The 18,952-nt window shown below is 53.4% G+C and overlaps 4 protein-coding genes across 5 annotated transcripts; 3 read left to right on the plus strand and 1 right to left on the minus strand.

Moving 5' to 3' along the window:
- Positions 1-118: 118 nt before the first annotated feature.
- parp1 (poly (ADP-ribose) polymerase 1) lies at positions 119-6,616 on the plus strand. Its single transcript, XM_049756170.2, has 23 exons — positions 119-359; positions 908-1,073; positions 1,127-1,248; positions 1,473-1,687; positions 1,807-1,897; positions 2,013-2,129; positions 2,214-2,390; positions 2,524-2,689; positions 2,770-2,910; positions 2,980-3,228; positions 3,441-3,506; positions 3,594-3,726; positions 3,850-4,045; positions 4,113-4,241; positions 4,324-4,407; positions 4,568-4,690; positions 4,752-4,880; positions 4,967-5,065; positions 5,207-5,359; positions 5,441-5,568; positions 5,655-5,716; positions 5,845-5,959; positions 6,046-6,616. Exons 1-23 carry the CDS (start codon positions 237-239, stop codon positions 6,125-6,127), a joined length of 3,066 nt encoding a protein of 1,021 aa, XP_049612127.1. The 5' UTR covers positions 119-236; the 3' UTR covers positions 6,128-6,616.
- Positions 6,617-6,731: 115 nt separating this feature from the next.
- On the plus strand, positions 6,732-10,794 carry lin9 (lin-9 DREAM MuvB core complex component). 2 transcript variants are annotated; one of them, XM_049756244.1, is made up of 14 exons: positions 6,732-6,863; positions 7,526-7,558; positions 7,755-7,846; positions 7,922-8,157; positions 8,274-8,399; positions 8,470-8,627; positions 8,713-8,846; positions 8,952-9,080; positions 9,159-9,260; positions 9,413-9,493; positions 9,566-9,691; positions 9,774-9,956; positions 10,034-10,131; positions 10,278-10,794. In XM_049756244.1, exons 1-14 carry the CDS (start codon positions 6,833-6,835, stop codon positions 10,381-10,383), a joined length of 1,635 nt encoding a protein of 544 aa, XP_049612201.1. In that variant the 5' UTR covers positions 6,732-6,832; the 3' UTR covers positions 10,384-10,794. The 2 variants fall into 2 exon arrangements, with proteins under 2 accessions (XP_049612201.1, XP_049612202.1); XM_049756245.2 differs by lacking the exon at positions 6,732-6,863 and adding an exon at positions 6,940-7,221.
- Positions 10,795-10,948: 154 nt separating this feature from the next.
- Positions 10,949-12,625, minus strand: mixl1 (Mix paired-like homeobox). The gene is made up of 4 exons (XM_049756273.1): positions 12,386-12,625; positions 11,820-12,043; positions 11,592-11,706; positions 10,949-11,513 (listed from the first exon to the last, which is right to left on the minus strand). The coding sequence occupies exons 1-4, from the start codon at positions 12,471-12,473 to the stop codon at positions 11,008-11,010; spliced, it is 933 nt and encodes a 310-aa protein (XP_049612230.1). The 5' UTR covers positions 12,474-12,625; the 3' UTR covers positions 10,949-11,007.
- Positions 12,626-13,784: 1,159 nt separating this feature from the next.
- acbd3 (acyl-Coenzyme A binding domain containing 3) lies at positions 13,785-18,881 on the plus strand. The gene is made up of 8 exons (XM_049756246.2): positions 13,785-14,543; positions 15,709-15,850; positions 16,072-16,212; positions 16,342-16,500; positions 16,636-16,810; positions 16,928-17,138; positions 17,463-17,750; positions 17,831-18,881. The coding sequence occupies exons 1-8, from the start codon at positions 14,243-14,245 to the stop codon at positions 18,043-18,045; spliced, it is 1,632 nt and encodes a 543-aa protein (XP_049612203.1). The 5' UTR covers positions 13,785-14,242; the 3' UTR covers positions 18,046-18,881.
- Positions 18,882-18,952: the final 71 nt, after the last annotated feature.

The raw sequence follows: 18,952 nt of genomic DNA on the forward strand, positions 1-18,952 counted from the left end.
GGGAAATTATTTGACAAATGTGACCTTTTCAAGTGCACATACGGCGCAACTCGCCAGCGTTTCGGTTCGGTGTGCGAAAAAAAAAAAAAAAAAGCGAGCGAGAATGAGACCTCCTGTTTTGCCCGCCCTCTTTCTGAACAGGCCAGCACGCGGGCTTTGCCGCTCCGATTGTGTTGTCGAGTGTTCAACTTTTGTCTTTTTCTCTTCGTCCGCTTTTCCTCCAAAACAAGACGAAGATGGCGGACTCTCAAGAGGACAAGCTCTACAAGGCCGAGTACGCCAAGAGCGGCCGCGCGTCGTGTAAGAAGTGCAAGGAAAACATCGCCAAAGACTCGCTCCGAATGGCCATCATGGTGCAGGTTAGCGCCGTTCGTCCGTCCGCCCGCCTCCGCTTCTCAAATTTGACCCAAAGCACCCGAGCTAAGGGGCTAACGTCGAGTTTTGTTTTTGTTTTTTTTGGATTGATTTACCTTTGAAACAATACGAGGCGTCATTGTTGAATAAAGTTCGTATTTTCACACATTGATTGTACTGTTGAATGGACGTACCCATCGTGCAGGCGGAAGCCGTTGTTAGCTTTTTAAAGGCTGCCGTCCGTCGGCCACTGGGAATGATCCTTCCCTTCACGTTCGGTCTCCCCATTTCATTGAACGTCAAGTTTAGCTTATTACTGTGCAAATTCGCATCCAAATCTTAGAATGAGTCAGTGGTCCGAACGTATTAGCTGATTCGCACTATCGTTACCGCATCAGGTAAAGAGAATCAATCAGGTCGAGTTGTACTGCCTTTTTGACACATTCAACGTTTTCAAGCATTTCCTGTGATCTTTCAAGACCCCCCCCCCCCCCCCCCCCCATGATGACCCCCAAATATGCTGCTAACATTGATGGCTTTGCATTGCTTCCAGTCACCAATGTTTGATGGCAAGGTTCCACACTGGCATCACTTCTCTTGCTTCTGGCTGCGAGCGGCGGCCCAGTCCCCTTCCGACATCGACGGCTTCTCCGCCCTTCGCTGGGAAGACCAGGAGAAAGTCAAGAAGGCCATCGAAAGCGGCGGAACCGCCGGAGGAGGTCAGTCTCCATTCCGAGGCCTGACAAATTGGTCGCTGATTGTGTTTTGGTAGGAAAAGGGGCTAAGAAAGGCGGCGGCGGCGCGCAAGCGGAGAAGACGCTCAACGGCTTTGCCGTCGAATACGCCAAATCCAACCGCAGCACATGCAAGGGCTGCGAGTTGAAAATAGAAAAGGTTTGTTCTCGTGTCTTTTGTCCACAATTAAGAGTTGGTTCCCTCTACCTTAATGACCTTCAATCCATGCAATGTCCATTTTGCTTGGAATTCAGAACAAGGCTCGTCTTAAAAAATAACCCATTCATTCATTCATTCCTCTGTGGGAACATCTGCGACAAAGCGGTGCACACTAATTCTCATGGCTTTAGGCGGAGCCTTGACATTTTGGGCTTAACCGGCAGGATCAGATCCGCGTGTCGAAGAAGACGGTGGATCCGGAGAAGCCCCAGCTGGGCCTGATCGACCGCTGGTACCACACGGCCTGCTTCGTGGGCCGCAGGGAGGAGCTGGACTTCAAGCCGGAGTACAGCGGCGCCCAGCTCAAGGGCTTCAACGCGCTCAAGGCCGAAGACAAGGAGGAGCTCAAGAAGAGGCTCCCGGCAGTCAAAGTGGAAGGGTGAGCGCAAGTGTCTTTCATTCCACTCATATCACATTGAATAACTTCAGAATTGAAATGATTGGTTGAGGGGAGAAAAAAATCAAAATAAAAAAAGCCTTTTCTTGCTTCTCTTCCAGAAAGCGCAAAAACGAAGAGGTGGACGGAGTGTCAAAGAAGCAGAAGAAGGAGGAGGATGCGGAAAAGAAAAAATTGGACGCTCAGTTGAAGGTAACGTTGACTCCCATTTGAGCGTCCCGTGCACCACCCCCTCCCTCCCTCCCTCCCTCCCTCCCTCCCTCCCTCCCTCCCTCCTCTGCTTGAGTGCCTTTGTGTGCCCTGGCAGGACCAAAGCCAGCTGATCTGGAGCATTAAAGACAAACTGAGGAAGCATTGCTCCATCAACGACATGAAGGAGCTGCTCATTGCTAACGGCCAGGAGGTTCCTTCGGGAGAGTCCAACGTGAGCGCGTCGCCAAAAAACAAAACAAATCTTTGCCCAAGCTTTTGGTCAAACCCCGACCGACCGACTGCCACCGACCGACAGGTTGTGGACAGCTTGGCCGACGGCATGGCCTTCGGCGCGCTGGAACCCTGCAAGGAGTGCTTGGGCCAGTTGGTCTTCAAGGGCGATGCCTATTACTGCTCCGGGGATATCTCGGCCTGGACAAAGTGCGTGTACAGAACCACCAAACCCCAACGCAAAGACTGGCTCACCCCCAAGGTACGGACAGCCACCGAAAAAGTGGGATGAAGGCGTCATCTTAGACGTTCGCAAAAGGACGGCTTTCCTGTTAGCCGCCAATGCTATTGCGCTATGACCTCGTTCTCAAAAGGACAAGATCTTTCCATTTTAGGAATTCCACGAGGTTCCTTTCCTCAAGAAGTTCAAGTTTGAGCGTCAGGACAGAGTTTACCCCCAGGAGGCGGCCCCCGCTCCGAGCCAAGCCGCCCTCAAAGCCGAGCCTCTGGCTGGCGTCTCCGGCGTCCCCGCTGCGCCGCTGCCGGAGGGCGGCCCTCCCGGTGAGACGCGAGACCGGACGTCCGCTCAGGGAGCATGGGCGGCCCTAACGATGCGTTGCGTCTCGTCTCTGCCGCCGCAGACAAACCTCTCAGCGGCATGAAGCTGCTGACTGTCGGCAAACTGTCCAAGAATAAAGATGAGGTCAAGGCAGCCGTGGAGGAGCTGGGGGGGAAGATCGGCACGGTGGCCAACAAGGCTTCTCTCTGCATCAGCACCAAGAGTGAGAAAGCCCGCCGCAAACTCGCAAACCTCCGTATCGCCCGCTTCACGTGTCATGTCGCGCTCGCAGAGGAGGTGGAGAAGATGGGCAAGAAAATGGAGGAGGCCAAGGAGGCGGGCGTGCGCGTGGTCTCCGAGGAGTTCCTCACCGAGGTCAAGTCGTCGGGCAAAGCGCTCGGGGAGCTGGTCTCCCTGCACGCCATCTCCCCGTGGGGGGCCGAGGTCAAGGTGGAGGCGCCCGCCGCCGCCGCCGCACCACCCTCCAAGTCGGGGGCCGCTGCTTCTTCCAAGAGCGCCGGCAGAGTCAAAGAGGAAGAAGGTGAAACACTCAGCTGAAAAGTGCGATGGCTGGCCCACGCTCGGCTACATCTCGAGCTTGCATGTCAGCGGACAATGTGCGGACGGACGTGCCAGCTAAGTCGTGGAAAATACGGACACCTCTCCGTTTGCGTCTATTGCGGGTTGTTGGTTTGTGACCTCAACTTCCTTTCTCAGGTGTAATTCAAGTTTGAAATGTGCTCACTGTTCCAGGTAAGAGCAAAGCCAAGAAGATGAAATTGACAGTCAAAGGAGGTGCTGCCGTCGATCCGGACTCAGGTGGCCTCACTTTAAATACATTACCGCCACGGTCTCTGAACTTGCTCCATTGATGAACATTGACCGATTTGACCTCCTCCTCCTCAGGTCTGGAGAACAGTGCTCACGTTTTGGAGCAGAACGGCAAAATGTACAGCGCCACACTGGGCCTGGTGGACATCATGCGGGGAACCAACTCCTACTACAAACTGCAGCTGCTGGAGGACGACGTACAGAAAAGGTCTGTGGGGAAAGAAAAAAAGCGTACTCGTATTTCTGTTGAGTTCCTCGCGGTAGTGAAGTGAAACGCTTGTTTGTCTGCATGGCTGGGTTCTACTGAAGTGGCCGCTTGCCTTCCGCGCAGGTACTGGGTGTTCCGCTCGTGGGGCCGGGTGGGCACCACCATCGGGGGTAACAAGCTGGACAAAATCGGCGACAAGAACTCGGCGCTCAACAATTTCCTGTCGGTGTACAAAGAAAAGACGGGCAACGTATGGGGCGCCTCCAACTTCACCAAGTACCCCAACAAGTTCTACCCGCTGGAGATCGACTACGGACAGGTCGGCCCCAACAAACGCGTACAAACGCGACGCTCGGTCTCGGCACTTACGCCGCTTGCGACTGCAGGACGAGGAAGCCGTGAAGAGGCTGACGGCCACGGCGGGAACCAAGTCCAAGCTGGCCAAACCTATCCAGGATCTGATCAAGCAGATCTTCGATGTGGAAAGCATGAAGAAGGCCATGGTGGAGTTTGAGGTGGGCTTGGCGCTTCCCACTTGCAGTTACGCCAAAACCCGTGCGGAGGCGCCAGCCTGTTTTTTTTCTTGGCCTTTTTCAGATTGACCTCCAGAAGATGCCGCTGGGAAAACTGAGCAAGAGACAAATTCAGAGCGCTTACGCTCTCCTCACTGAAGTGCAGCAGGTCAGTTCACAGGAGAGAAAGAAAAGAAAACCCCAAAACTCGCCCGCCGGTTGTTTGTTGTTGATGCGCAACTGTCATTTTCTGGCTTTAAGTCGGAATACTTTGGTGACGAGAAAACCTCTGCAAAATGGCTCGCTCGCTAAGCGCTTCTTCGGTACAGGCGGTGTCGGACAACGCGGCCGAGTCGCACGTTTTGGATTTGTCCAATCGCTTCTACACGCTGATCCCGCACGACTTTGGCATGAAGAAACCGCCGCTGCTCAGCAACCTGGACTACATTCAGGTATGCGCTCGCGAGCCCAAAGTCGGCGCCGGGATCCAAACATGCGTGCGTCGCCGGGCAGGCTAAAGTTCAGATGCTGGACAACCTGTTGGACATCGAAGTGGCTTACAGTCTGCTGAGAGGAGGAGCGCAGGACAACCAGAGCGACCCCATCGATATCAACTACGAGAAGCTCAAGACCGACATTGAGGTCGGGGATGCCTCCTCCGCCGTTTGGATCCATCCGTGCCTGCAATTTTATTTATTTATTTATTTATTTTGGGGGGGTGGGGCTAGGTGGTGGACAAAGGCACGCCGGAGGCTGACATCATTCTGCAGTATGTTAAGAACACGCACGCAGCCACGCACAACACGTACACGCTGGAAGTACAAGAGGTGAGTGGCCCTCGGCCCCACATGCTGCAACTTATTATCATTAACTTTACAATCGGAAGGACCTCCTGTCCATTTTACGAGAAGAGCTTTGCCCGTGCAGAGCAATGCAATTCCAGCCGATTGAAATGAGCGTGCTTTCAGATTTTCAAAATCAAGCGCGAGGGAGAGCGCCAGCGCTTCCGGCCCTTTGAGGAGCTTCACAATCGCCAGCTCCTGTGGCACGGCTCGCGCGCCACCAACTACGCCGGCATCCTGTCGCAGGGTCTTCGTATCGCCCCCCCGGAAGCCCCGGTGGTGAGTCTGGCGCCGGCCTCAGTTTTAGAAGCGCGCCCACCCCCTGCCTTCTCACTAACTTGTGCCCCATCGTGCGGCTAGACGGGTTACATGTTTGGCAAAGGCGTGTATTTTGCCGACATGGTGTCCAAGAGCGCCAACTACTGTCACACCTCGCAGTCGGACCCCGTCGGCCTTCTGCTGCTCGCCGAGGTCGCACTCGGCAACATGTGAGCGCCGACTATCCGGACGTGTGTCGGAAACGGAGACCAAAGGCCCAGATCAATGGTGTTCATCTTACTTTTCTCGATTCCAGGCATGAACTGAAAAAGGCCTCCCACATCACAAAACTACCAAAAGGCAAACACAGCGTTAAAGGTGCCACGCTCGCCGACTTGTAATATTGCAAGATTGTGTGTGTGCGTGCGTGCGTGCGTTACTTTATGAGAAGAAAGAAAATGCCGGCAAAACAGACAATGCGGTCAACGTTGGGGCCTTCCGTGCAGGTTTGGGCCGAACCGCTCCCGAGTCGACCGCCACCGCCACTTTAGACGGCGTGGAAGTACCTCTGGGGAAAGGGGTCAACACCAACATCGACGACACCAGTCTCCTCTACAACGAGTATCCTTGCAGCACGGGCCGGCCTCTCGGCGTCGCTTGCGTTACCTTGATGTTCCGTCTTCCCGTTTCCTCAACCGCGGCCGCAGATACATTGTGTACGACGTAGCCCAAATAAACCTCAAGTATCTCCTGAAGATTAAGTTCAACTACCAAACATCCTTGTGGTGAGCCGCGGAGACCTGAGCGAAACAGCATCCGGGGCCCTCGCTTTGATTCCCGTCACTTTACGCTAGGTCTACCTGCTAACGGTCTCGCTTTGCATCCGGCCGGGTAGGTACTTTGAATGACCCGTTTCCAGTTCAACGTGGGTAGTCGGTTTTTGGGTTTCTTGTTGAAAAGGCGACAATTAGGAGATTAGGTTTAGGGAAGTCGTGGGAACCGCTGAGAGCGTTTGAGCCGACCAACTGACCCCCCCAATACCATGTTAGAGTTACTGCAAATTAAAAAGCACACAAAACAAATGTGTTATAACAATTTGAATGAGAAATGGTTCACCTCCCCTGGTTTTTCGAGGGATTTGTGACTGCGCTCACCTGGCTTGGTCTGAGTTTGAAATACTGTAGTGAAGTCCCTTTCACACGTGTATATTTACATTGTTTTTGTCTCTTCATGCATATTCTCTAGCGAAATAAATGAAAGTCTCTTCCTAAACAGCAATGTTCCGAATATTGTTCTCATCCTTTTGGCTCGAGTGCTCTCATTATCATTATATAATAAAGCGTTCTTGGTGTAAATGTGTGCGATATCCAAAAATGGAACGTCATCATTTTCGGAGCGCACTTGTTTTCGGAGCAAAGGCCTCGCTCGGGGCATGGTCCCGACCCACAATGCATTTTGACAAGCTCTTTGAAAAAGCGGCGCGGCTCATTCAAGATGGCGGAGTTGGACCAGCTGTTGGACGAGAGTGAGTGAAAACGACACCAAATTGCACCCGCTTTGGCTTGTTTAATACGCCCCCGCCACACATACCCTTAGGCCCCGATTTTCTGTCGATTTTTTTTTTTTTTATGATTATTTCGCCACCGAGTCTTCCCACCGACCCAAGTCGGCCGGGCTAATGCTGATTAGCACGAGAGGCTAGCGAAAGCTAACAGGGGAGTTTGTCAACTTTCCGGTACTTGTACCGAGTAAACAAATGTCGTTAGCCTAGCTGCTAGTTAGCCGTCGCTAACAACAAAAGGGACCCCCGTAGCGTCCCGGTGGGGCAATAAACCACTCGGGCTTGTTTGCTAGATTAGCTCGATGTGCTACGCGTTTTGTGTGTAAGTTCAATATTTCCCCCGCCGTTGTGTTACTCATGTCGATGCAGAAATATTACGGCTGTTCGCTTCTCAACCAACAATTTGAGTTGGCGTGCATTGCGCACACTAAAGCCAGCTGTCGCCGTAATGTTAGCCGGGCTTGACAGCTCGATCCTCGGCTTAGGCCTCACTGAAGGAAGCCGAACCGAACCGAACCGGACTGGACCTCTCCTCAGCCATTGTTTTGCTGCGAGACAACGGATGTCATTGCAAAATGCATTACAATGCACCCACCATGTGTCATTCTCCTGCTCTCTTCCTTCAGGCTCCTCGGCAGAGGCACTTGTCAGTCTCAAAGGTATGTGGCTTATTTTGATGTTATTACAACTATTAGCCTAGAAAGAGAAGTGCTGAGTTTTCATGGGATGGCACAACATTCTTTCTCATTCGTCTCAGTCTGATGCCATTGATAAGTTGTCGCCTCTAATGCCATTGATAAGTTATCACCTCAGAATGGCTCGCTCTTGCTCATCCTTCAAATGACCTCCTCGCAGAAGGAAGTTTGTCCAACACTCTGAATGAAAAGAACACCTTCCCAAGAGCTCACAACACACGGGGACGCCAGTCCACCCTCACCATGGAAACGGCAAGCCATTTCCCTTGCGCCGATTAGCGTCGCAGTGCCAAATGTCTTGAACGTCGTCCGGCTTTGCCCCTACAGCCCACCCGCGGCTCAAAGAGGAGTCGCTACGAGGACGATCGTGCAGCGCAGCGTGTCCCGTCCAGATCACCGCGAAGGAGCCAGAGGGTCAACACCACACCGCAGAAGTTTTCCAGTGTGGTGACGCCCGACAAGAAGTCGTCGCAGAGAATAGGGTTGCGATTACGGAACCTCCTCAAGCTGCCCAAAGCTCACAAGTGGTGCATTTACGAATGGTTCTATTCCAATATCGACAGGTAAACTCCACGCTGACAAATGAATGGCGCTAGTCCTCCCGTTCGAACAACATTTGCCACTTCACACCAAATGTTTCTGTTTGCCCGCTTTCTTAATGTGTCTTGTTGTCTCGCAGGCCTCTTTTTGAGGGCGACAATGAGTTCTGTCTGTGTCTCAAGGAGTCTTTCCCCACCTTGAAAACAAGGAAGTTGACGCGGGTGGAATGGGGGACCATCCGAAGGTTGATGGGAAAACCCAGACGGTACATTTGTGGCTCCTCAAAAGTTTGCAGTTTCATCTCAGGCTTCAAGCTCGCTCCTTTTTTTACCCAGGTGCTCATCGGCCTTCTTTGCTGAGGAGCGGACGGCGCTGCGGCAGAAGAGACAGAAGATGCGCCTGCTGCAGCACAGGAAACTGTCGGACGTGTCCGACTGCAAAGACCTCCCGGATGAAATCCCGCTTCCTCTCATCATAGGAACTAAAGTCACCGGTAACCCAGGCAACCACAAATTGTCGGCCCGAGGCAGCGGCCTCAATCACTGGCCTTTTTTTTTTTTCCTCCCGTCCTCGGGCAGCTCGACTGCGAGGCGTCCACGACGGCTTGTTCACTGGGCAGATCGACGCGGTGGACACCAGCGCGGCCACTTATCGTGTCACCTTTGACCGCAGCGGCCTGGGTACACACAATGTGCCCGACTACGAAGTTCTGGTGCGTCAAATCAGCTGCGGCGCGAGGGAACACGACGCTTTAGTCATCACTGAGTGTTTCTCTTCTCTTTCTGTTTGTTTGTTTGTTTGTTAATCCGCCTGGCAGAGCAACGAGCCCAACGAGACCATGCCCATTTTGGCTTTTGCCCAGAGGCAGCGAACCGCCCGCTACGCGCACAACTTTGTGACTCCGCCTCGAGGCCCCTACCCGTCGGCAAGCGCTCCCGCTCTCATGGTACCTAGCGCACGTTGTGGCGGTAAGATGGCTTGGAGTGCAGGTCCGCAAAAGGACTCCTAACGTGCCTTGCCTCAGGACCATGACCCTCTGATCAACCAGCCGCCGTGGAGGACCAATCTAGCCGGTGCAGACAGAGACACCCTGGGCGGGTTTCCTGTCAAGTTCCTGGTGCAAGTGGTACGCACGCGCATGCCCAGTTAGCACTTTGCCCGCACATTTGTGTGCTCGGCTCTCCACGCACCGCATCACCGGATCGTCTTCTGGCAAACTTTGCAATGAATTCAGGCCAATCCGGTCCTGCTAACATCGTTTGCCCGCTCTCTCACCAGACGAGGTTATCCAAGATCCTGATGATCAAGAAGGAGCACATCAAGCACTTGAAAGAAATGAACACTGAAGCGGAGAAGATGGTATAAACGCTGCAGAAACGCTTTCTTCGTGAGGTGGAGTCGCTCGCATTGGTTGCATTTTTTTTCTTCCAGAAATCCTACGCCTTGCCCATTGAGCTGGACTTCCAGAAGCGCTACGCGTCCATCGTGCTCGAGCTGGAGCATCTCAACAAAGATCTCAACAAAGTTCTGCACGAGGTGCAGCAGTTCTGTTGCGAGGTAAACGGCGGCGGGAGAGCGGCCGTCGGCTTCCGGCAAGCGTGTTGACGGCTCCGTCCTCGGTTTGTCCCGCCGAGCGCAGCTCTCTCCGGACCAGGCGGCGCTTCCCGCCGAGCACCCGGCCGACCTGCGGCGCCACTGCGAAGACGAGGCCCGGCAGATGGTGCGGCTGAGCCACTCCTCCAAGGACGGCCGGCAGAGCGTGAGCAACGGCGGGCTGACGCATCTGGTTTCGCGCCTCACGGCGCTGCTGCTGCAGATCAAGGTGGCCAGCTCGTCTCACGCGGCCACTTTTTGAAGGGTGTCCTTAACGCCCGACGTGGCGGCCTTGTTGTGTTTCAGTGCCTGGCGGACGGCGGCGACCTGAATTCCTTTGAGTTCAAATCGCTCACTGAGTCCCTGGATGACATCAAAGCATCTATCGATCCCTCCAACCTCAGGTAGCTTAGATCCTCCTCGCCTTCCCTCGCTCGTTCTCCCAGCCCCGACAAACCCGACGCGGTTCGAAAGCATTGAATGGAACCGGCCCGAAGCCGCTGGCGACCCGGTCGTCCGTGACCCACCTCGTCCTGCCTTGTGCTCGCAGTTGCTTCCAGAACAACGTGGAGATCCACGTGGCGCACATCCAGAGCGGCCTGAGTCAGCTGGGCAACTTGCACGCCTTTTCGGCAAACAACACCAACGCGGTGTGAGCTCGGGGGCGGGAAGAGGCCTCTGGGTCGACCCAAAAGTGCTTTTGCCGCAGAAATCCTCTTCAGTGCCAAAGTTCGACTGGTGGAATTGGTGCGTATTTATTTATTTCAGCAGCACTGTTTTTTGCCCGTTCAGGCTCTGTTGAGAGCGCAGGCGAAAGGATGTTTTATAGAAGTGTAGATAGTTGTACAATATTTGTGAAATAATTCCTACTATTGGCCTTTTCTACTTTTTCTGGGCTCTCAAAATGTAACTTTGGTATTTTTTTTTAAAAGGAACGTTAGCTCCTGGTGGTGTTGCATTTCTGCATGAGTCACATTTGCCGCGACTGATTGCTTGCTATTGTATGTGCAAGCGCCTTGTAAATACTTGTTTGTCTTTTTGATATTAAATATTGTTGAGATTGCAAAGCAAGAGGAAAATTGGATTCAAGACAAAACAAAGATTTTTATTTCAACTTCACCATAAATAGATACTTTACGCAAACAATTACAAAGCCGCTCATTAAACAGCAAGTGAGCACATTTGTGGATCCATTTCCGATCCCCCCCCCCCCCCCCCCCCCCGGACTTTATATATAGTGTAAATGAAGGTTATGGCAACGCGTGCGGACGGCCAAGGCGTTATATAAAGTCACTAAATCCGACCAAGATCTCCTTCTCCCAGTCTGAGTCTGAATCGGAAAAGTCAGCCGCGTCTGTGCTGTGCATGGGGGAGAATCCATCAAAGGGCTCCCCCGCCCTCACCTGCGGCGGCCCGCTGACGTCGTTGACCGACGACCCGACAAAGTTGCTGCGCGCGGGGATGGGCGGGATCACCACCTTCATCTCGGGCCCGATGGTCTTGTTGGGAGGGAAGTTGTCGTAGTCCACCATAACCTCGGGACGGCCAACGGAAGCGTCCCGGAAGGGGTACGTCGGGACATTACTGGGACCGACGTCCGTGCCGGTCTCGCGGAGACGCAACTGCTTGCTCCTTGCTCGTCGCGCGTCTTTCTCGTAGAGGCGGGACCCCGGCAAATGGCTGCTGTCGGCTTTGGTCCCGTGGGGGTCCTCGGCCGGGCTTCTGTAGGCATCCTGTGCTCCATAAGCAGGCCTGCGAGCCGCTGTACTGTGGCAGTTGTCATAAACTGAGAAAATATTAAGCAAACCTTTAAATCAGCTCACACCTGAGCATCTCTCCCAAATATAAGGCGAGTTATGTTTGCCTCGGTTCATCTTGTCGGGAAGCAGGCTGAAAGATGGCGGTGAATTGGCTGCCTTGGCGGCCACCGAAGAGCCTACTTGGCGACGAGATTTGGCTCGCCTGTTCTGGAACCACACCTGAAAGTCAATAGGGGAGGGGGGGGGGAACATCCCATGATCACAAGGAGAAATAATGGTGACCTAATTGAATACAAGGCAGGAGGGAGCATGACTCTCGTATGTGAACACACCTGTATTCTGGACTCAGGCAGACCGGTGAGTGCCTCGAGCCACTCCCTCAGGTAGATATCTGGATACTTGGTGTTGGTGTACACTTTCTCCAGTACCTCGATCTGCTGCTGGGTGAAGTTGGTCCTCTTCCTCCGGTGGGTCAGGATGGCCACGCATTTGTCGGCTCGCGGCACCGGGGCAGCCACGGCGGCCATGTAATTTGGTAAGTCTCCGCTGGCGATATCTGAAAGGTTGATGAGGCAAGTTGAGCATAAAACGAATCGCTCGTATCTCATGGCACCACTGTAGTCAGGATTACTCGGTAATAAAAATGTGAATTCTGTAACTAATCATGCCCCAATAAAAAAAAAAGCAATTTGCCAATACTCGTGCACCAATCAAAGTGATCAATTACAATTAGCACAAAATGTATATTTCTTTCCGAACAATCTACTCAATATATAATCATGTATTTTTTTATTTATTTTTTTTAAGGAAAAAGTCAAAAGTAGTGCCTCAAATAAATATCTTGCACGAGCGAAGAAATTACGTGGAGCTTTGAAAGCTGATATGAGCGACGCCTTACCCGGGTTGCCCATCTGGAGGCTTCCTTCGTGGTACATCTGCAAGTGGTTGAGGTCGCCGACAGACAAGTCTCCGTGGATGGCCGACATGGTTCGCGTCTCCCAAGAAAGTGGGCTCCGAACACGTCCGCCCGTAGTTAAATGTCCCGACGGATCAAAGGTGTGACGTGCAAAGTGTGAACTCGGCGGCCGTCGACGCTAAGCGACAACTTCAGACGCCTCCGGAGGTGTGAAGCTCCGGTGGCCCCCCACACCACCCCACCCCACCCCGCCCCTGTGGAAAAGGGCTTTAATGGCATGATGCGCGTTCAATACACATCGGCAGAGAAAACATTGATCCGCGTTTGCATGGCTTGAGCCATTAATGGAGCCGTCACCTCCAGAGACCGTCGGAAACTACCATCTTCCTCTCCAAACTTGGATGTCGAATAGTTGTGAGAAAGAGGCCAAAAACGAGGTCCACATACTGAAATTGAGCAATTGATCAAATTGAGAAATTGATCATTTTGAGTCAGCGTCAATCATTCTCACCAATAAATCTCGTGAATTTACAAGAAAGAAAGTCCTAGCTACCCTGGCAAAATGTTGTATTCCACCAATTGCAATATGCACATCATTTCGCCAGGGTACGCTTGCACACTTGTTTCTAAGACGTTGCTCTTAAGCCATGCCGCTGCTATTGTTCGTCCACTTAACATCAACTACTGTAAATGATGTCTATGGCTCTCTCTACTTTGAAGCAGGCTGCACATAAGAAGTGATTCGTTCGCCCTCAGTGACAACAAAGTGGGTCTGTCACAATACACAAAGCCAAGTTCAAAAGTGTTCCGAGGTGCTTGACAGAGGTGGGGCGACACCAACTTCTTCCTGTCTATTTGTCTGTCACCCCCTCAAAAAAGACGTACTTTAGACAAAAACAATATCACATGTACTCTTCAGGGATTTCAATAAAGATCTATGGACACGCAAGGGGGTTGGGAAAAATGACCAGTCAGTAGGAATAGTCAGCTAACTCTCTTACTAGAGCGGCATCAGCGAATACTGTCAGGTAGTTTAAAAAAAATGATCCATCTATCAATAAATAATCTTGAAATAAGGCTAAATACAGCACGATGTCGATCATCATAAAGCAACACATATTGAAAGGTCCCCCTACAAGTTTTAATTCTGTTTATTGATGAAATATGCAAAGAGCACTGGACTGTTCACATATCACTGCAGAACGGGGGATCATTAACCCGTCTGTCTGTTAAATGTATAATGGTTAGTTGAAGGAAAAAAGTAAGTAGTGTGAGGTGTCAAACAGGCGAGCCAGTACATTCAGTGGCGGCTCGACACTGAATTACTGCTTAAGCCAGACTATTTGCACTTCCCCCAATTGCGTTTGTTTATTTCTTCATGCAACTGCTTGAAGGGCTGCGGGGAAACACAGCCAAGTGGCGTGCGTACGCTGAGCGAGCGAGCGAGCGAGCGAACCAAGCGCGTTTGACAAGCTGCAGAAAAGCGGAATGCCTCATCGGACAATACAGCCAAAACGACGCTACCACATTGGGTATACAACGGCAGCCCTGTTATTAAGGGCTTGAAATGTTTGGATCCATAGTTTGTTGTAACCAGTGCGGGCGGGCGGGCGGGCGGACGGACTTCAATTCTGAAACTAACTTCAAACACGTCATTATATCGGTCAATTGTAAATATATTAAACAATGAAAATGTTTGATTTGTCAAAACTCGATTTGAAGTGTTGGAAGAAAACAAAACAAAAAAGAAAGACATTTATGAAGTGTCGCGCTCTATCCCGGAAGTTCCGTCAGGACAACCGGAAGTAGGTACGTGGCCGCTTCAGCTGACAGTCTGCAATGATGGCGACCGAGGTTCACAGCGGCTACCTCGACAGCCCCGCGTCCAGCCGTCTCGAAGTGTCCATCGACGGCCTCACGCTCAGCCCGGACTCCGAGGTAGAGCAAGGCCAGTCGGAGGAGACGCCGCCGCCACAGGACGCCGCCGCCCCCGCCGCTGCCGCCGCGCAGCCCGACAGCCAAACACCGGCCACCCTTGAGGGCGACGACGACGATGGAGAGTCCGACAAATCGTCCGTAGAGACCAAATGGGGATTCGCCCTCCAAGAGCTTTACGGACTGGCGCTCAAGTTTTTCAAAGGTAGTGTTCATTTCGAATGCCGCCGAAACATGTTTCCTAGTTGGGACTTGCGAGTGGAGCTAGCCGCGGCTAGGCTAACTGTCACCTCGCAGGCGACCGAAGGGTGACGTTAGCATGTCGCTACTTGTGCGGCGCTTCCGCGTCGGTCACGATTGAATGAGTGAGTGAGTGAGTGAGTGAGTGATTATTTCATGCATACGTCTTTCCCGTTCTGCTGTTGTCACTCGCTCTTGGGAACTGCAAGTGCGGCTCCTCAAATGAATCAATGCGAGCCCAAAGCGAGTTGACATGTAGCGCGCTAGCAACCTATTGGATTTGCCTTAAGTTCATGTTCCGCGGACATCTGCAATACGCTCCTCTTGTGCACTTTGTCAAGTTATGAGACGTTTCCTTTGACTGATGACTCTTGAGGAGGACGTGAAGCGCAAAACAAAGGATTTGTTGTTTGGGCCAAGCTAGCTATTTATTTGATCAAGTGGATCCAGGAACAATGAAGTTGCTGCGAAGGGGATCTTCATCTTCCAATACAATACAGTCCATCCATCCATCCATCCATCTTCTTCCGCTTATCCGGGGTCGGGTCGCGGGGGCAACAGCTTCAGGAGGGACTCCCAGACTTCCCTCTCCCCAGCCACTTCATCCAGCTCATCCCGGGGGATCCCAAGGCGTTCCCAGGCCAGCTGAGAGACATAGTCTCTCCAGCGCGTCCTGGGTCGTCCCCGGGGTCTCCTACCGGTGGGACATGCCCGGAACACCTCCCCAGGGAGGCGTCCAGGAGGCATCCTGATAAGATGCCCGAGCCACCTCATCTGGCTCCTCTCAACGTGGAGGAGTAGCGACTCTACTCCGAGTCTCTCCCGGATGACCGAGCTTCTCACCCTATCTCTAAGGGAGAGCCCGGACATCCTGCGGAGAAAACTCATTTCGGCCGCTTGTATCCGAGATCTCGTTCTTTCGGTCACGACCCATAGCTCGTGACCATAGGTGAGGGTAGGAGCGTAAATCGACCGGTAAATTGAGAGCTTTGCCTTTTGGCTCAGCTCTCTCTTCACCACAACGGACCGGTACAGGGTCCGCATTACTGCCGACGCTGCACCGATTACAATACAGTCAGTGCTTGTAAATGTCTGCCATTTGTTTTATTGCAAACTTTGTTCTGGCGCAGACAAGGACGGCAAAGCTTTCCACCCGACCTACGAGGAGAAGCTGCGGCTGGTGGCCCTGCACAAACAGGCGCTGCTGGGCCCTTACAACCCCGACGCGTCCCCCGAGGTGGGCTTCTTTGATGTGCTGGGCAACGACCGCAGGTAATGCTGGCCCGCCGCCGCAGGCAATGCTGGCCCGCCGCCGCCGCAGGCAATACTGGGCCGCCGCCGCCACCGCAGGCAATATTGGCCCGCTGCCGCAGGCTTCCTCTCCGCTCTGCCCTTCGACATTCAATTCGCAAGGCTTTTCTGCTTTTCTTTTCCGGAAGTCCTTTTTTTGTTACGTCCTCATTTCTTTTCTTTCTTCATTTGTCTGAGCGCAGAAAAGAGTGGGCCTCCCTGGGCAACATGGAGAAGGAGGAGGCCATGGTGGAGTTTGTGCGGCTGCTCAACAAGTGCTGCAACCTCTTTGCGCCTTACGTCACCTCGCACAAGATCGAGCGGGAGGAGCAAGACCGCAAAAGGTCCCCCCCCCCCCCCAGCACATTTTTGAAGATGTGTGCCGCTTGCACGCCGAAGCTGGGCGAAAGCCACGGCAGGATCGTCGGCCCCAAATCTCGCTCCAAAAACGCTAATGGCGGTTTGCCTCCCAGGAGGGAGGAAGAGGAGCGGCAGCGGCAGGAGGCGGAGGAACGCGAGAGGCAGCGGCAGGAGGAGGAGAGGCGGAGGCTGGAGGAGGAGGAGAGGCGGCGGCGGGAGGAAGAGGAAAGGCGACAGGCGGAGGAGGAGAGGCTACGGGTGGAGCAGCAGAAGTGCGTGCGAGGCCCGGTCGCTCGCTCGGCCGCCGGTCGCTCGCTCGGCCGCCGGTCGCTCGCTCGCTCGCTCGGCCGCCGTCCGTTCGTCCCCGGCGCGCATTTTTCACCCCGTGGCCTCGTTGCGCTCGGCAGGCAACAGATCATGGCTGCCCTGAACGCCCAGACAGCGGTGCAGTTCCAGCAGTACGCCGCCCAGCAGTACCCCGACAGTCCCGAGCAGCAGACGGGCCTCATCCGCCAGCTGCAGGAGCAGCACTACCAGCAGTACATGCAGCAGCTCTACCAGGTCCAGCTGGCCCAGCAGCAGGTGGCACGCATCCCTCCCTATTACATTGCCGTTGGCTCGCTCGCTCGCACCTTGAAACGCTTCCGGTCTGCGGCCGCATGCCCTTGTGTAAGCCCCGCCGCCTTTCTCTCATCGCAGGCAGCCTTGCAGCAGCAGCAGCAGCACGCCGAGTCTGTGGCTCACGGCCACCAGGGGGCTGGCGCTTGTTGCACCGGCGAGCCCCCCGCCGTGGCGCCTTTGCCGCCTTCGCTGGAGGACACGCCCGCCGCCGTCAACGGCGGCGAGCCCTGCCTGGAGAACACGCAGCCCGAGCCGGCCGAGGAAGCGGCCGAGAACGGGCCTCTGTTTGGTGAGTCCGAAGCTAAGCATTTCCTTCTCGTTCATTTTTTCCAAAAGGAAACCATGAGCTGATATTGTGTTTGTTTGCAAATAAAATAGCTTGAATATTATTTTTTCAAACTTCATTTTTTCTCTATTTGGTCGTAGAGCAGGAGCCGTACTGTCAGTATGTATGTGGGGACAGACTAGGAACGGTCGTAATTGCTGACCAAGCGCTCCGACTATTTCCTCGTTCACACTAGCTTCCATTTGGCATTCTGCGGTGATCAGGAAAGAAGGAAGGCCTTGGTTTGTAAACGTGGCTGCTGCCCTTGTTTCTCCTTTGACTCGGCAGCGGACTCTCCGCCCGTCATCGCCGCCCCCTCCATGTGGACGCGGCCCCAAATCAAAGACTTCAAAGAGAAGATCCGTCAGGACGCCGACAGCGTGATCACGGTGGGCCGCGGCGAGGTGGTGACGGTGCGTGTGCCCACGCACGAAGAGGGCTCCTACCTCTTCTGGGAATTCGCCACCGACTATTACGACATCGGCTTCGGGGTCTTCTTCGAGTGGACGGACGCGGCTTCGGCCTCGGTCAGCGTGCACGTGTCCGAGTCGAGCGACGAGGATGAGGACGAGGACGGTGAGGAGGGCGGGCGGGCGGGCGGGGCGGGGCTGGGGCCGCGCATCGACAGATCTTACCTACCGCTTGGTTGCCCGCAGGCGAGCCGGCCGGCGAGGAGGAGAAGGCCAAGAAGGAGGCCGGCAAGCCTCAGGTGGACGAGATAGTGCCGGTGTACCGGCGGGACTGCCACGAGGAGGTGTACGCCGGCAGCCACCAGTACCCCGGCCGCGGTGTCTACCTGCTCAAGTTTGACAACTCCTACTCACTGTGGCGCTCCAAGAGTGTTTACTACAGAGTCTACTACACCAGATAAGCCTGAAGACAAACACGGGGGGGAGGGCCGGGGAGCGTGCCTGCGTGCACGCGCGTGTGTGTATGCGCTGTCCATTTATACAATATATTGTAGGTGCGCCAGGGGAGGGAGACGACTTATTTCTGAACTCGCCACCACAGAGAGACAAATGAACACACCTCCGGCCGGTCCTGTTGCGTTAGTCTTTGGTGAAGGGACCAATGAATGGAATGTCCCCACATGGAAGACGTGTTTGCATTCCCATCAGCCACATTTGACAAAAGATGGTTGGTCTTTAAACCCCGGCCGCTTCGCCTTGCCCCCAGCTTGTTACAATTGACGAAGGAAGTAGGCTCCACTTCAACCGGTCCCCAGAACATCACTGACTGTATAGCACAGGATGTAACTTCATATGCCAACTACAAGTACATTATTTTAACTTTTTTTTTCCCCCCCAATTCAAACAGGCATCATTGTTTTTTTCCCCCCCTCCCAAAAGCGTCGTCTTCTGTGCAATTCCCGTGTTTTTCACACTCTCTCAAGCCTTTGGTGTGTAAATAATTCTATAAATAAGTTTATGTAAGGGAGGGTTTTTAGACCAGGTCTGAGGGTTCTGAAAATTCAGTGCACTGGCGGAGGAAGTATGGCAAATAAGATATGTTATACGTTTGATCCCACTTGAATGAATGTCTAAAATAGAACAAAAAAAAAAAAAAGCTATACGCATAACTGCAAGACTGTTGACATGGCAGAAATGGGAGGCATATTATGTTTTTTGTATTGTTTGGCTCTCTGAGTTGCAAGAATCGTTTTGGGCATATATTTAATCTTAATTAAACTTCTGTTCATCTCTTGGACTGGACCCATTCACTTGGCATTTGTTTGGTGCACTTGTCGGAAGGAATATTGAGGGGCGCACTCAATCGAC

The sequence above is a fragment of the Syngnathus scovelli genome, chromosome 20 (genome assembly GCF_024217435.2).
Source record: "Syngnathus scovelli strain Florida chromosome 20, RoL_Ssco_1.2, whole genome shotgun sequence".
Lineage (NCBI taxonomy): Eukaryota > Metazoa > Chordata > Actinopteri > Syngnathiformes > Syngnathidae > Syngnathus > Syngnathus scovelli.

What these genes read in the sequence shown, in the direction of transcription:
- parp1 (XM_049756170.2), top strand. Translation starts at nt 237, where the DNA reads ATGGCGGACTCTCAAGAGGACAAGCTCTACAAGGCCGAGTACGCCAAG. An exon ending in GAATGGCCATCATGGTGCAG is followed by an intron (nt 360 to 907) that starts GTTAGCGCCGTT and finishes CATTGCTTCCAG; the next exon opens with TCACCAATGTTTGATGGCAA. An exon ending in TGCCGTCGATCCGGACTCAG is followed by an intron (nt 3,507 to 3,593) that starts GTGGCCTCACTT and finishes CCTCCTCCTCAG; the next exon opens with GTCTGGAGAACAGTGCTCAC.
- lin9 (XM_049756244.1), top strand. Translation starts at nt 6,833, where the DNA reads ATGGCGGAGTTGGACCAGCTGTTGGACGAGA. An exon ending in GGCACTTGTCAGTCTCAAAG is followed by an intron (nt 7,559 to 7,754) that starts GTATGTGGCTTA and finishes ACCTCCTCGCAG; the next exon opens with AAGGAAGTTTGTCCAACACT. An exon ending in CGCTGCTGCTGCAGATCAAG is followed by an intron (nt 9,957 to 10,033) that starts GTGGCCAGCTCG and finishes GTTGTGTTTCAG; the next exon opens with TGCCTGGCGGACGGCGGCGA.
- mixl1 (XM_049756273.1), bottom strand. Translation starts at nt 12,473, where the DNA reads ATGTCGGCCATCCACGGAGACTTGTCTGTCGGCGACCTCAACCACTTG. An exon ending in CCTCCAGATGGGCAACCCGG is followed by an intron (nt 12,044 to 12,385) that starts GTAAGGCGTCGC and finishes TCAACCTTTCAG; the next exon opens with ATATCGCCAGCGGAGACTTA. An exon ending in TGCCTGAGTCCAGAATACAG is followed by an intron (nt 11,707 to 11,819) that starts GTGTGTTCACAT and finishes ATTGACTTTCAG; the next exon opens with GTGTGGTTCCAGAACAGGCG.
- acbd3 (XM_049756246.2), top strand. Translation starts at nt 14,243, where the DNA reads ATGATGGCGACCGAGGTTCACAGCGGCTACCTCGACAGCCCCGCGTCC. An exon ending in CTACGGGTGGAGCAGCAGAA is followed by an intron (nt 16,501 to 16,635) that starts GTGCGTGCGAGG and finishes TGCGCTCGGCAG; the next exon opens with GCAACAGATCATGGCTGCCC. An exon ending in CGAGAACGGGCCTCTGTTTG is followed by an intron (nt 17,139 to 17,462) that starts GTGAGTCCGAAG and finishes TTGACTCGGCAG; the next exon opens with CGGACTCTCCGCCCGTCATC.